The sequence below is a fragment of the Excalfactoria chinensis genome, chromosome 12, assembly GCF_039878825.1.
Source record: "Excalfactoria chinensis isolate bCotChi1 chromosome 12, bCotChi1.hap2, whole genome shotgun sequence".
NCBI classification, from domain to species: Eukaryota; Metazoa; Chordata; class Aves; order Galliformes; family Phasianidae; genus Excalfactoria; species Excalfactoria chinensis.
Genome location: NC_092836.1, coordinates 6484436 through 6501132, shown reverse-complemented (window position 1 = coordinate 6501132; position 16697 = coordinate 6484436). Strand labels below are relative to the sequence as shown.

At 46.8% G+C, this 16697-nt stretch overlaps 1 protein-coding gene across 3 annotated transcripts in view; it reads right to left on the bottom strand.

The window, feature by feature from the left end:
- Nucleotides 1-16697, bottom strand: part of PRICKLE2 (prickle planar cell polarity protein 2) — an 89341-nt gene that overhangs the window by 23890 nt on the left and 48754 nt on the right. For 2 of the 3 annotated variants that reach the window (XM_072347215.1, XM_072347217.1), the window contains one exon: nt 3923-4106. In XM_072347215.1, coding sequence (XP_072203316.1) covers nt 3923-4106 — 184 coding nt within the window. Of the gene's footprint in view, nt 1-3922; nt 4107-11639; nt 12115-16697 lie in introns of those variants that run through there. The other variant, XM_072347216.1, reaches the window with a different exon arrangement.

Below are 16697 nucleotides of genomic sequence, written 5' to 3'. Positions count from 1 at the left end.
TATCCTTTGCTCACTTAATGAACAGCAGCTGATGGAGCCTGGAGGTTCTGTAACTCAGGGCTGCAGTATAAACCTTGCAAAAGATCCAAACATGGGAATCAACATGTACATCAACTCCTGAACAAATTCCCTGTGACACCGACAGCCTCACACCACACTGAGAAGCTCCTGAGGTCCCGGTCCTTGTGCCTGCCTTAGAAGAAAACGGTCTTCTGAACTTTAGCATGGCTAATTTTAGCTCAGATGAGATTTTCCTAACTTTTATGGGGCTCAATTCAAGCAAGCGTGCTGTCAGCAAGAAGGAATTAAATTCTTACAGCACATAGAAAGGTCTTGAATGCTGGCATGCTGGAGCCATACAGAAAGCCACACTGCAGCTGAAGTCGAGGCCTATCCTTTGTTTCATTTGAGAGCTGTGCCCACAGCCAGCTGCTCCTATTATTGAGACACAATAAAGACAGGAATCCTCAAAAGCCCCTTGTATCCAGAAACTCAAGCTGGCATGTTGTAACATCTTTGGGTTTCTCCAAACCACAGGCCCAAGGAATTCAAGGCTGAGCATTCACATGTATTACTTACACAGCCCTTGCCTAAATATGTGAAAAACACATTACAGAAGCACTTATTCTCATGCATCTGCTCCCAGATGTGGTGTCAGCGTGAGGCAGCCCAGCGCTCGGGCTGCCAGCCCCAGCAGACAAGCTGGCTCCCCATCCCCATGTCATGGGATTTGGGTTTGCTCAGGATGGGTTTCTATTGCTGTCTACTCATTTCAAGACTTTCACATCTATCTCTTTATCTGTCCAGGGAACTGCAGACTGGCAGAAAGGAGTACTCTGAGCCCCAAGCTTCCGTTTTTCCTTCCATACATCCCCACTGCTCCCATCCACAACAGCAGCTGCATCTTCCAGAAGAGAAATCCACCTCCTGCCACGAGACCATTTTTCATCAGGGTCCTGACGCAGGTGAGATGAGAGCTCACTGCAACCTCACGGCCACCCTGCACAGCCAACTGCTATTGCAAGAAACCACATTTTCTGATCGCGTTGTGATTTATGGAGCTCACTCTTGGGTTTTCACCCTCCGCCTTCCCTGTTGGCAGGCTGCCGCTGAGCCTTACACCTCTGATAGTTTGAAACCCCTTCCAATTTCCTGCCTGAATGCATTCAGAGCCAGTTTCTATCTGTGTCTGTATGCCAAAGTTTTAGCTTGAGTAAGTGCTCTTCCTCCTATAATGCATAGGGAGTGATCCAGCCCTTCGGCTGGGGACACCAAACAAACCAACTCTTCTGGACTCCTCCGCACATTAATATTTCCAGTCTCCTTCCTGTTCAAATTCTCTTTCTTGAGCCTAGGCATCATTAATTTTAGCCCATTTTCCTGATGAAATTTTACCATAACTTATGCAGTTGAATTTTAACATTTTTTATGTTACTAAGTTCAACCCTGTGGTATAAGCTTGCTTAGAAATACACAACAGACATGACTGTTGTGTAAGGACTTTGTAGTCCTGTATGCTGATCAGACATAATACATGGGAAAACTTGAGCTCCACTCTTCAACACAGTGTTTGGATCATGATCTGTAAACACTGGACCAATGCTTCAGTAACCAATGCTATTTTCACACGGTTGGCACATAGCATGGACCAGCTGACCTCTCCCAAATCAGCGTCCAGGAATCCAATGAGACCTCATATGTTTGGGCTGGTTTCCATTTAGATTATATTTAATAAATACTTTAAGGTATGGATGGAAGGGACTCTCCAAATTCAGGATGACCTGCTGAAACTGCCAAAAACTCATGTTATGGTTGCTGGCCAGCTTCCCCCCCCCCTGAAATCCTGCAAATTGCTGTGCTGAGTGAGACACGAACACTGTCTCCCAAGAACAGCAAGGTAGAAAGGCTGCTGTCCAAGTACAATAAGAGAGCTGCATTAGTCTTTCAGGGGACTACTTACCTCCCTGGCTCATATGCTGTGCGGAGATTTTAATAATGTAGAATATTGCAGAAAAAGTTGTTTCGTTTCATCTGTTTCACGTCAGAGAAATACAACAGCGAGGCAGTGGAAGGCAGAGAAAATTTCACTGTCTGCAAATCTGTATTTTCACCCCAGCCTGACAGCAATGTCCCAGCCTGCAGCTGCGTCCACCACCCAAAGCTCCCAGCAGCTGCAGGCTCAGACACCAGCATTCAGGAGGCTGCACAGCACATTCTCTCCACACCACAACCATCACCACCACCTACAAGCATAAACCAAAATCTCATCAGCATCCAGGTCCAGTAGAACCCACACAGAGCTCATACAGTAAAGTACAAAAACTCAAGTATATTCAGTGCCATACACTTCCTTTGGCAGACCTTTTACAGCCCCATTCAGATGGTGATCCTGCACTTTCTCTCACCCCAAACACTGCCCCTACCCTGAACACAAACAGAAATCAGAAACTCAGGGAGCTGTTCTCCATGCAAGGACAACTCCTGGCCCCACGCAGCAATTCTGCAGCCACACTTTGTTTTTGTCTCTTTAGAGGCTCATCTGAGGTGTAAAACGTACTCAGGAGGCCAGCAAATGAGCTATGCTGGAAGGATTTCAGTGCCTATGGCTGCTCTTCATCTCCATGGTGCTTAGAGAAGTCAGACCTGCTGAAAACCCCAGCAATGCACCTAGAGAAGTGTAGTCAGCATTTGTATTGAGGAGCACAGTGAACTCAGAAAGAAACAGATGCTGGAAGAACGTAAAAATACACTATCCTGGGTAATACACGAGACTTCGGTGCCTGCTGCTAGAGGTACCAGCTTGGGCATGGTCCTCGAGAGGGACTTCTGAAACTCACCTGGTTTGTGCCCCTTGGTGCGGAGGACATCAGCACCATCTGTACCAGACCATACACCCAGTGCCTCCTGGGAGGCTCAAAGGGAGCATCTACCACAGGGAAGTGGACAGAAGGCAGGGCTGCTCCTTGATTTGCATGCTTGGCTGGCACCAAGTGAAACGTACAGTGCTGTGGAGCTGAGAGCAAGCACTGAGCCAGGCTTGCACAGACCAGAGGGGGGAAAAAAGGAAACCCAAACAACTGGATTTTCTCTAAACAGACAGATAATATTTACAGCCTATGGATGGTGCCAAAATATTTCAGGAAATGCCTGAACCCTTCTGAATACAAGCTCAGGAAAACACAGTATTTAAGGACAGTGACTGTAACAATAAGAATGAAAGCCTTCCACATTCTCCCAACCTCCTTACACGATTTAAAATGATTGCCATAGCAATTATCAAGGCTAAGCACATTCTGCAATCTCCTCTGCAAATTAAGTTCGGAGTTGAACATGTAAAAGAACAGCATAAAAACTAAACGAATCCTGTGAAGTGCACAGAGCAGAAATCAATGTGCTTTCCACACAGCATGCTAAGGTCTAATCCATCCCATTAAACTCCTCTAGCAGAGATGCTGGAAAGAACTGCTCCTGTGAAGCTCAAGCAAGTCACAAACATCATGACTGAAGTGCCCAACTCCAAAACCTTTGGCCTATTTATACAGCAAGCTGCTGGTGCTGGCCCTCCATGGAGCAGCATGGAGGCCCAGGGGAACAAGACACATGCCCTGGACACACAAGCATCCTATCAGTCTTTCCCCCACAAAACAGCAGCAGGCATGTTTTTCCTGTTTCCTTTCATCACTGCAACAAACCCCATCCCAAAGGTACTTTGTTTCTCCATCTCTCAGTTGCCAGTTATACCTACAGACACAACAAAACCAAAGTCCTACAAGGGTTACATCTCTATTTTAATTCATTGGTGTGTTCAGAACAGACATGAATTGCAAGCAGCAAGCATTCGTATTCCTACAAGAAAACAAGGGCGATTATTTCTGAGAGTGAATTCATACTACATATTTGGGAAGCCCAACGTTAGGATTACCTGCTCGGGTTTCAGGCCAGGAGGCACCCATGCATACTCCTCCAGTGCACAGCCAGAGTCATCGTCGGAGGTGGAATTCCTCTGGAAGTCGAACATCAGCTTGGTGACGGTCTTCTCCATCTCCAGAGGCATAACTGTTACAATGTGCTCTTCCTGGGAGCACTTACAGTGGAGACAAATCTTCCTGCAAGAGGGGAAAAAGAACAGATCATAGAATCATAGAATGGTTGGGTTGAAAAGTCTTTAAAGCTCACCCAGTTCCAACCCCGTGCCATGGGCAGGGCTGCTCCCCACCAGCTCAGGCTGCCCAGGGTCCCATCATAGCCTTGGGCACTTCCAGGGATGGGCACCCACAGCTCTGGGCAGCCGTGCCTCTGCCTCACCACCCTCTGAGTAAAGAATTTCCTCCTAATATCAAACCTAAATCTGTTCTCTTTCAGTTTAAAGATGAGACTCCCCAGTGAGCTGTAAATGGGAAAGAGGAGAGCTTCCTGCCAGACACTGGCCCATCACCGCTCAACACAACCGTTATTTTAGTGCTCAGGCACTTCCTAACACAGTATTTGTCTCTCTCACATGAAGCAAATAAAAGTCCATATTTTCTATGACAACATTTGGCAATCCAGCTGGGTCAGGCTGTCAAATGTTTGGGGCTAAGTAATTGCTCTTCCCTATACTGCAATGCAAAGAGCATTTAAAGAGGCCACTCGGTGCGAGGGCCACGTGCCTGCCTGGCAGGAGCAACGTGCCAGCTGGTAATTGTAGGGCAGCGACCAAATTTAGGACAGCAATCAAATTTAGGACAGTCGAGCACTTGGCTAATGCACAAAATGGTGGATTGACTGGGAAGCTGTGAATGACAAGTCTTTTTAGCATGCTGATAGCATAAATTTGCTTATTAAAGTAGCATAAAAATTGATTATAGCCTGAACATATAAAGCTAAATTAAATTAAGGGAGGCAACGTAAGCCAGGGTTGCAAGCCAGCGGGATGCTAACAGCCTGGCTCAACAACTTACACACTGCCCCGGACACATAATAAAAACCAAAAGCACAACCAAAGGTTGCCATTTAGCACACATTAGCTTAATTCAATACAACTACCACTTCTTAACATTCCTTTTGAAGGTTTATTCCTACAGCTGGTGGTCGATGGGAGATTTTTTTGTGGGCTTAGAGCTGAGCAAAGGACAGACAGGGGTGAGAGCGAAGGACGAATCGGGCTGAAAACCTCAAAAAAGGGGTTATGGTGAGCACTGATAAATTAGTTTCTATTTCTGAAAATACAATGCTCCTCCACAATATGGGTCAATGGTATCTATTTTGAAGTAACCACACAGGATTTTGAATTAATTTGTGCTAATCAAAGATGGGTGACTTCTATGGAATTAGGTATCCTTTTGCTTTTCTTCATGCAGTGGAAGGGGGAATCAGGCCTACGTCTCAGAAATAATAAGGTAACAGACAACAAAGGAAGAGAGAAGTTTCTGTGAGCATTGCAGCTTTCTCTGCTATAACCGAAACCAAAGAAAATAGGAGGGCAGCAATAGTTAAACATCAGGGCTTGAATTCTCAAACACCTTTCCCTCTTTTTCACCGCTGCATACAGGCCAGCGAAGCATACCAGTGCTCAGATCCAGCTTTGAGTCTAAATTTCCACTTGGCCATTACAGCACAAAAAATGCACTCTAGCAAAAGTCAAGAGGCTCCGTTCAGTCAAGCCAGGGAGATTTGCCAGATTTTCCCATTTCCTGCCTTTCATCAGACCTAACATACACACAGACCCAAACGCACACCGAGCGTCTGGTTCGCATCCAGCCAGAAAGTCTCGGCACCGCCTCTGGCTGTTACCTTAAAAAATAATCAAGGCGCAACTTCATGTGAATATGTTAATTTATCAGCTACTGTGGAAAGGCTCTGCCGCAGCAAAGCTGTTCGTTTCTTAGCTCTTTCCATCTCATTTCATGATATGATTAGAAGCAGCTCAACATGCAACAAGATGTTAAGAATAATTAATAGCTCCAGAGCCTCGAATTCAGCGTTTGTGACTTGGGCGGTTATCCTAGTGGAGTTTAGGACTCTTTTGCCAAATTTAATTTTCAGGACATCAATCACACGCTTCAAAGGGTGACAGCCCAGCAGTCTGCTCTTGGAAAACTAATGAGAGAAATGGTGGTATCAGGTGGCAGGATGCAGAGAACAGCCCCAGGAGGGAGGCTGAGTGAGGGCAGCCTCTATCCCAGAGCTCTGGGATGCACTACGTACCGGGGGCCATGGGTACCACAGAAGCATGATGGAAAGGAGTTCCCACTGCCATCTGGGTTTTGGAATCAGCTTCACATCTTCCAGCGGCGGCTAGAAGAGGTTTTCATGAGGATTATTCACTAGCCATACTCTCCTGAGGGCAGAAGTCAGATTGCTTAAAAACTGCCTGGGAGGATCAGAAAAGCAAAGGCTGAGAAGGACACACGGAGCCCATCTGCTCAGCGGTGACGTCCCCAGGCCAGGACAATAGGCTTTGTAACCACTCTCCATTGTCAAACAGTGAGCATCTCCAGGCATGGCTCTGCCACCACCTCCCTGGGTAAATCACACCAACTTCAAGAGCTTGCCCTTGAAAGGTTCACTTCTCTTTCTTTTCCCTTGTTAAAAACAGAAGATTAACAGTTTTAATTACAATTATTTTCTTTATGTTAGGATATGTTGTTTCATGGGAACAATACTAAGCATCTTAGGAGTATCTTTCTACTTCTATGATATGGTTTCCATGACTTCTTCACATAGGTCTCACTTACTCAACTTTATCATCTTCCAGCTCTCTATAATTAAAAATAATTCCCGGTAGTAAAAGCTTAATATCAAATTGTACGTTTCAAAACGTGAGATGAAATTGGAAAAGCAATATCCCCAACCGCACTCAGAGTGGCGTTAAGCAGGATAACAACACCGCAACAAAGTGCTGATGCTGGATCGCATGGATGGTGGCATAAGTGACAAGATCCTAGTGGTGCTGATACTTTGGTGCAGAGCCAAAGGCTTTGGGAGATATTTGAGGCTGCCAGCATGCCTCACAGCTCCCTCCAGCTCATTAGGCATTACCGAGGTTGAGGGATGAGCACACTGGGGTGTCCCAGAGAAAGCAAAAGAGATCTGCAAGCTTATCATGCAACAGTGCTGCCCTGGTGAGTATCAGAGATGCCCAACAACAGAGAAGCCACTGATGCTGTTCATGAAATGTCTCAGAAACTTGTTTGATTCAGAGCTGAGTAAGGACTGCTGAACAGAAGCCTAGTGACTCTATGCTTGTTAATAAAGCACAGAAAGTTGATGGCATCCCCAGTCTTGGGCCCAGAGAGCAAATAGAAGAGCTGCCAAGCAGCAGGAGCCTGTGGGCAAAGAACAAAGGAGAGAGGGAATGTGCTGCTGTGGGAAGCATGGCTACAGAGCATCCCCAGGAGCTGTGCATGGGGCAGCCCCACAGCCAGACTGAGAGGGAGGGAAGAACACTGGGAGAAAATAACATTTCCTGGTTTCAGATTTAGCTGGAAAGAAGCCCGCCTTGAATTGACTGCACATGGTACAAAGCAGCAGCGGCTCAAAAACAGATTGAAAAATTTGTTCGACTTAAGGTCAGTAATTCATCCGATGAAGTTACAAGATGGAGGGATGTGATTTTACAAAGGCTGCTTGACATGGTGCTGCTGGCACACGTGGGACCCACCGTCCCAAGCAGCCCTCAGCTGAGCACTCCTCCTTCTACAGCATTAAAACGAGACAAAACAAAACCCAACAAGGGAATGTGAAGGAAGCAGGGCCAAACAGATCAGAGGAAAATCTGGCTCCCAAGCCCCTCTTGCTTAGGATGCAGAAGTATGTTTCCAGGCAAGGTCCATCTCCATCATGTTCAACAGGAGCCCAATTGATGTGCAGGGTCTGTAGGACAAGGACGTCTCTTGTTACATACAGCAGTTAACAGGGCACAGCCTCTGCCATTGCCAGAGCCCATAACCTCAACAGCACCAACAGTAAGTCAAGCTGCTGAAAAAACCCTGGGAAAGGCAGGACTGAGAGCAGAGAGAGCCTGAAGCCAAGACAGCGGGAGGAAGAAAACAGCTCTTTGCAAATGGTTTGGGACAGCAGGAATGGTGCCTGCCAAGCTGGCCTCATACTGCGTCCCTCCAGCCAACAGCTCTCAGGCTACACGAGCAGGGATTTGCTCTCCTGGGCTTGTTAATGCAACGCTCCTGCCCACATAAGCCCTGTCTGCCTTGTTGAGGATCTTATTTCCAGCTCAACTGGATGGGCACATGGGCATCACGCAGCAAACGCCACCATGTTAAAATCCTCTTGCATATAGAAGGAACTGGGCAAACAGCGCTTATCACCCACTGGCACTGCTTATTTCTGCTCCTTGCTTTTTTTTTTTTTCTGGGATGGAAATAAATGGGTTGCATGAGGGAGCAACCCTGTCACTGACACAATGTGTGAATAGAGCCTCATCTGCAGCACAGGGCTACCAGACGACTGTGTTACGCTTTATTATAAAGGATTTGCATGCATTTGTGCTCACATTAGCATGCAAGATTGGGAATCCCTCAAAAAAAAGAACAATTCTCTACTCAGCTTGGATGCTCTGCGTAAAATATAATGGGTAATTCCCTTGCATTGAGGTGTAAGAGGTATATGGTGGTCCGATTTCTTCCTAGGATTGAGCCATCATTCTGATTGCAATCAGACTTTTCAGTCACCAAACTACAAGACTTCATGGAAAAAGGGTGAGGCTGAGGATTTGGAGTGGCTCATGTGACCCCTGAGCCTCTTAACAAGGGCTTCTCAATGACCCTGCCTGTTATCTCCTCCCTTCATTTGGGAGCTAATCAGGCATCCTGCCACCCTGAGCTCCAGCTACACCGTTCCATTTCCCCAGATCCCATAGGCAAGGCAGAAATCTGCCCAAACTGGAAAACAAACACAGCCCTACGCTTCCTCAGAGTGCCCTGCAAATCTCGTCCAGTACAGGCACTGCTCTGCCATTTTACAGATGGGAAAGCTGAGACATGGCAGCAGGATGTGTTGTGGGGCTCATAGGGTACACACAGCCCAGGTACACACTGACACCTGAAACATCAGCTTCTACACAAGAACCTCAAGAGAAATGCTGGGTGCCCAACAAAGCTCAGCTGCAAACCAACGTCTCTCTGGGCAAAACCTTTTGCCATTTCACACTCTTACAGACTCCAAAAAACAAACAAACAAACAAATAAACAAACAAACAAAAAACTCTCAGCAGCAGTGAATTGCAAAGAATTTGTGTCATCTTTGGGTTGAAAAGGAAAGCTTTTATCTGCAAAAGTGGGATGCTAGAAGTCAATGGAAGGGCCACAGACATTTCCAGTAGCAGCAGTCCAAAGGACAAGGTGCTCTTGGTGTCCTTCCTAGGACAGCTCACTTGACCCAAGATGCTGTAAGAACAGTTGGCTTAAAAGATCAATATAAGGCAACAGCAACAGAGTACAGCAATGCCATGAAATGAAGGAAGGAATAATCCAGTAACCAAACTGTTCCCATAGATGCAGCTCCAGTGCTGACAGTGGAGATGGCATAGGTGCCCATCTCCTGAAAGGTTTGCAGTAAGACTCTCTTATTATAATTCCTCCTGATCATCCTGGTGCCAACAGCAGCAATTGCTAATGAAGAAAAACAAAAAAAAATCAAGAGCAACCCCTAGCACTGCAGAAACAGTCTCAGAGGATTTCTTGAGCTGCCTTCTTGGTGAGTCAGACCATCCGCTTGAGGATGGGTCCGTACCACGTTTTCCCTGGTCCCTGCTTCCCTGGGGCACAGCCCAGAGGAGCCCCCAGGCTGCCTCTGGTTCTGCTGGCTGTGGGTTTGGCATCATATGGCGGACAGGAGCCAGCAGCACAGAGCTGTCCCCAGGGATGCCAGACCCAGGGCTCAGCTGTGGCCGCCGGGGACTGAGCCCTTGCTCTGGGCTCAGCATCACTCCCATGTGTGTGCTGCACGGTGCTGCCCTATGCCACGGCTGATCTTGTCAGATTTTTAATTAGACCATTCAGCAGCTTTCCAGACCAACAAGATACAGAGCTGTATTTCAATGGGTTTCTTCCCGCTGCTTAACTGAAGGAAGAAAATTGCCTCCAAGCCACAGGTTCAACACAAAGTCCTCAGCCTTCCAAGCCTGTATGACTCAGGTCTCTCTGTGAGCAGCATCCATCCCCTTGCCCCTCTCTCTTCACCCACCACTCTGCAGCTCCAGCAGTTTCTCCCTTTTGCAATGACCCTGCCAGAGCAGGAGCTGGGCTTTGCCCTGAGGCTGGATGTGCTATTTAAAGGGACAGCACCGGCTTGCATTTGTGGCATGACAAACAGAAACCCTGAGAAGCAGTAAACACATTTCTATCTGAGCACATCTTAGGCCCTATGCCTGAAAGGGGAAAAAAACAAACAAACAGCTGATAGGCCAAATACTCGGACACAGGATGAACTGCTCTGGAAATGGTCATTATTTCAAAAGCTGAGGCTTATGCAGCATCCCCTGAGACATCATATTGGCCCATTTGAGCAAGCAATCACTGCCAGACCGCTCAGTGCGCAGCTAACCCCAGCCAGCAGCGAGGGCACGGCACTGGGTGCTCGCTTCGGCTGAAGCCGGCTGGTCTGAAACAAGCAGCAGGAGGAGATTAACATGCAAAGTAAAACGTAATCTGGTTAGCTGCAGATCGTTTTCCTTTACAAATCTGTAACCCAGGCTTCACACCAGTACCCCGATAAATACAAAGCATTGATGCCAGACGTGCGAGTGCTCCCGCAGCAGGTGAAATAATAGCGGAATAAAAATAAGTCAGATGGGTTACATGATAACAGAGCTAAAACTGAAAGGACGACGCTGCATCTGGTGCCAATAATTATTTTGGCATTATTCTGCCCAGTGCTAATCCTCAACAGCTCAAAAAGATTCAATCACTGTTTAACCAAGGCATCACGACTGCAAAACTGGATTAAAATCTTTCCGTGGTCACAGGTCACGTCCATGTCACATCTGCTTATAATGTTCCTCCAAGGAACAGAAAAAAAAGAGGAAATCTGACTTTACAAGATTGCACTGCAAAACACAGCCTCCAGGTTTCAGTTCTAGGTTGGTTTATACTTAGGCATTGTGGCATTAAAAAGAAGGATGTAGAAAGATTATTACTTTAAAACTCCCTATCCTTGGGAATCCAAAAGCAGCACAATAAACATCTGAGCTGTAATGTCATCATCCAAGTACAGCCTGCACAGTCTGCTCAGCAATGCCCAGAGAAGCCAGGCTTCCTAGTGATGCACTGAAATGCAAGCAATGAAATCAGCATCGAGAAAGGAGGCTTTTGTAATGCTTACTCTCATTTAAAGCCAGCTGAGCCTCTCTGATAGTTTTTAAAATGAAAAATCTGTTCAAGTGGCATCCCTACGTCCACCTTCCTGCAGCTGCAGAGCTGCAATTTAACCATTAACCTTTTCCAACCATAAACAACAAGAACAGAAAAGGCTGGGAAGAAACCCACAACCCCTCCAAAGGTCACTGCTTACAGAGCGTGGAGCAAAGTTAGCGCGCAGTGATGCGCACGCATGGAACGCTGCTCATCCCTCCACTTCTCTTCTTCTATTCCCCCCTAAAAATGTATGACAGCTCCGAAGTTGTTCCAAAGGTGGCTTCTTACCTGCCCGTGTAGATGACACTGCTGCTACTCGTCCCAGCTCACTCGGCTCTGCCCAGCTGCTCGCAGCACGGCAGCACAGTGAAGCATCCTGGATGCGGGCAGAACGGCACGACAGCCCGCGTGCACCCGCTGCCGGGCGGTGGGGCGAGACGCAGGGCTGCGGCTGGAGCTGCTCAGAGCGGACTCCTGTAGGATGTTACGTGGCAGCAGCAGAGAAAAATCACCCCTGGAGAAACAGACTGCTTTTCCCCCACACGCTAAGCTTTCTCTTCAGTTGATTTGCTTGGATTCCAGCTCCCAATCTGGACGGACCCCACCTTCCGCTAAAACCCTCAGTGGCGGCAATAGGACGTCCGATTTGCTCTCCAAGCACCAGGCACTAACAAGCAGAGATGCAGCCCGCAGAGAATAACTGCGGGTGCGGGAGCGGCGCGGGGCTCTGCTGTTGCATTGCTCTCCTCTCCTGCATGCTAATGAGCAATGATGTCAGCAAGCCAAAGTCACCGCATCCGGACCGCGCGCCGCTGCCCGGCCACCCTCGCATTTATTTACATGGAAATCAGCCTGCTCTTATAAATCAATAAGCCCCGCAGGCTGCTTCAGGGAAGGGAGAGCAAATCCTTCCCTCTGGCTTGCATGTGCGCCTGGCAAACTGTTGGCTCCGCACCAGCTGCCCCAATTGAATGGTGTGAAGCCGCTAATTATCCTTCTCCGACTATCATCTCATTTGACACTGACCGAATCGCAACTCGCTGTCAAACTTAAAGTACTGCTTCGTAGGTAAGCGGGCTATTAAAGCAGCGATCTGCTGGCTCCGAGCGGTGGATCGTTTTTCTCCTGGCTTTTAATGCCCTCTTAATTATTTTCTGCAGTCATTTGCTCCGATTCCCCACTGGTTTTTCGACACAGCCTGTTTGCGCACCAGCAGGGCTAAATATTCTGGGAAATGCAAGTTATTAGCACAGCCTTATGGGCACCGCATATTTTAATACATTTTCTTTTGCACAGTCCTGAAAGATGCCCGATTCGCACCTTCTGTGTCCCCCAGGAGCAGCTGCCCCAGCAGGGAGGCTGAAGCTCCCCTCCTTTAATTCCCAATATTCACAGCCATTACTGGAATAGTTGAACACTTGCAAATCTTTTGATTTATTTATAAGCACAGCTGCAAGTGCAGGAGTTGAGCCCTCAGCCTGTTGCTGTGCCCAACTGGGTCCCTGGTGCCAACAGCATCACCTTTGCCTCTCTATTGCATGGTGATGGAGAGGATGTTCTAGAGCAATGCTCATAGGAAATAAGCTCCTGCAGCCCCTCAGCCTCCTGCACTTGCACATCCTGTCCCTCCCAGCTTGTGCTGGCATTGTAGGCAGGCTGTCAGCTTGCCTCTGTCTGCTTCATGTGCCAAGGCCCCACGATAATGTATTTTCCTCTTAACTTCAGAACATGTTAATTAAAATACAAAGGAAGCGAGACAAAACTAAGCAGGGTAAAAGCAAATAAAGAAGCCTGCTTGTAAAATGATAGTGTAGAACAGAAAGCCTGTATGCAGAGCAGAAATTACCCACGTTTACTGTAATGATCTTCCTGGAAATATGTTGTTAAAAGCAGAGTAACAAGGGGTTGCAGCTGGCACAAGAACGTGTACCATGCCATGTGATGGGTCCTGTAGGTGCTCCTTTTTGCTGAGCACCAATAAAATGCCTGACTTTATCTGCACTCACTCCCAAGAAGCAAAGGCTCTTGGCTATAAAGCCTTGGGAACAGAGCATCTATCAGTGCTCTGACTGTCTCTCCAGCAGCAGAACCATCGTCCAACCCCACCCCCTGTCCCCATGATGCAGTCAGCAGCAGATATGACCTCCCAAGATTACCCCAATGTGGGACAAATGGAGGTGTGAGCCCCATGTCCCCATCTCGGCATCCTACAGCAAAAATGCATTCTGTAGTATGTTCTGCTTGGCTGTCCTGACCAACACGATCATCCAAAGAAAGGAATCACACCAGAAACTGCAAATATACTCCAAGGCTGATGCACATAAAATGTGGGTAACAATCATGAGCTGATGTAAAGGATCAACAAAAAACCACAGCTTATAGCCTCTCAGCTTCATGGCTAGCTATAAGTAAAAGAGCTTGGCATCTCCAGACAGCAAGTATTACCATTGTTCCTGGCATTCTTCCTACTCCAACACTCGCAGGCCTGAACATCCACAAAATCCAATGAGTGGGCTATTCTGAGACTAGAAATCAGATTAGGAGATGCCACTTTTGGACATGTAACTGTCTTAGGCAAGTGGAAATGAGCCTTCGAGCTCTGAGCACTAACAGACTGCTGGCAATCTCTATGTATTACTGTTCCCTAATGCAACACTTGAGAAAAGGCCACGTGTTGGGATAACTCTAGAAGGCACACAGTATTCCTTGCTGGATGGTGTTTCGTTAAGCAGCACCGTGAGGACTGAGCAACTGGAGCACAATTCTGAAGGTCACGTGGAGGACTTGCACCTCTACAAGGAGGGATGCTAACAGCTGTCTGCAAGGAAGCCAACAACCCGAGGTAAAACCTTAGCTGCTGAAATACAGAATGAAAAGCAGCTTCACCAAGAGCAGGGAGCCCATGCTCAGGTTCAGAAGCACGTGATGGATAACTTCTTGTGATTTTAGCCATATCTTTTTGTCCTCTGCTGCTAGTTGTAAAGGCAAAGACCTGAACATCACAATTTCTGCATTTGTACAAGCTCATCCCTGCAGCTAATCGAACAAATCACTCCATGAGCCCCCTAAAGTGCCGTGTTCTCCCTTCACTTGGCATATTGCTCAGCCAACAACCCACTGCGCTCCACGTGACATTATGGTCACAGCAGGAGACAGGGCACGGCCACCTGCAGCCACACAGATACTGCTGAACCTGATGGGTGTCAGGTCAAGTTGCCTTACTGAATTATTTACTGAACATCCTCTGCTGCAGCTTGACAGGGATGTGCTGCCTGAGGATATCTGCTGTCCCAAAAAGCTGCCCATGGGGTGTAGGCTGACTTCTGAGTGGCTTAGGGACAGTGGTGTGATGGGTAGGTAACAAGTAATTTAGCTTTTAAAACACCATCAAGCCCAACAGCAGACACACAGTCCATAAGAACAGCTTTCTGTGGTCCTTAGATAGCCAGCAAACAGAACTGCTCCACATAGTGTCATTCAGAGCAAGGCACACTGCTCAGGACACACAGTGCAGGCAGACTGTTCCCATGCTGGAGTTGCAGACTGGATTCCAATCCATCACTGCATCACTCCCCCCTCTCCTCCCCCCTTTTTTTAAAATCACCTCAATGCAAGAAGCTTTGCAGAGCTTAACAACAATAAGGCTTTTCATAACCTCTGGCTTTAACTCTGCGCTGCAATGCTTTTTATTTTAGTATGTTACAATCAAATTTGTAACAGAATGTGAACAACAATCTGCATGCTTATGCTTTATTTTTTCCCCCTTTGCTAGCCTGGCAGTATCCTTATTTAAAGGCTTTTTAACAGCGTCCTTTAATAATGTCTACCAAAGCCTCATTAGAGCTCTGTATCAAAACTTAAGCTAAACAAACTCAAAGCACTATTTTTTTAATTAAATATTTTTCTTGGGGCCTTTCCACAAACAATAAAGTGCTCCGTGAAAACAGGCTACAAAGGAAATCCATAAATCTTCAGCTTATCTCATGGTAAATTTTCCAAAGATCTAAACCTTAGATCGGCAACGCAAATTAACTGTCCATTTACACCAAGCTGAAGATGCACTTACAGGACAGCCCTGTTCCACCACGCACCTCACCACCTGACACAGCCAGGGTTGCTGTCATTTTACATGAATTTTGTTTCATTTTTTTTGCTTCAAACCTGTCTGATCGGGTGTTTCGGGTCAGTAGTTACGCCCTGAGGGTTTCACGTGTCTGCTCACAGAGCTTCTCTCTGCGCCATGCACAGGAAGGCTCTGCCTCCACCTGCTGCCCCCAAAAGCTGTGCAAATCCCTGATGTTTTGTTTCTCCCTTTTCAGCTGTCCCTGTGCTCAGCGGCCAGATGTGAGTTGTTCCAGGGTCCTGCAAAAGCAGCACATGTCCAAGTGACGTTCCAAAGGCAGGGAGATGAGTCACAGCTAATCACTCAGTGGGGAAAAAAGGTAGCAAAACAGGTTTTTCCTTCCTACCCAAGAGTGTGAAGCAGACCTGGGTGATACATCCTGGAAGAGCAGATGGGCTGTGGCACATTTGTTTGGCCCACCCCAAACTTTACTCATTACAAGGCTTCCACACTAACCTTGACATTGTGATAGGTGGATGGTTGGACTGGGTGATCTTAGAGGTCTTTTCCAACCCCTGTGATTCTGTGATTCTATGATTAAATTTAAACTAATAATAATAAAATGATACAAAATGGGCAGTTCCATTTAATTTCACCAACCCAGACTCTTCAGGATCACGGACCTGAAGCACACGTCAGATCAATGCATTTTAAGACACCAACAGGTTTGCATCCTGACTGCCCTGGCATAAAGGTTTGATGGACACCACATGTCCCCGAGACCACTTGGCATCAGATACATATGACACGAGTTGTTTGCTATTCTTCCTTTTAATTAGGACCAACAATTTGTTATCGTAGCTTGACATTTGTTCATACTTAGAAATTGCTTCCTTGAACGATACGCTGAGATTACCGTGGGTTTTCTGTGTTTGTATTGGTTTTAGTAGCTCATAACAAACCATGAAATTCATTACTCTTGCCACAAGCACCCATGAGATATGCCAGCCAGGGTGTGATTTAAACAGAGCTCAGCTCATGGAAGTTAAAAGGTCTTTAATGCTGCCTGCAAGACCTCCAAGATTTGATATTTTATTCTGTTGATAAATAATGGGTGCAGATTATTCTGTTGTTTTATTTGCCTGAGGAGCCCAAGCGTTAAAATCAGGGTACAATCAATTCACTGTATATTCATTAATTTAAGTATAAATTCAAACAGATTTTTTAATGATAAGCCTTTTGTCCTGCAAGTTACTACACCCTTATCATTTTTAACAGCATAG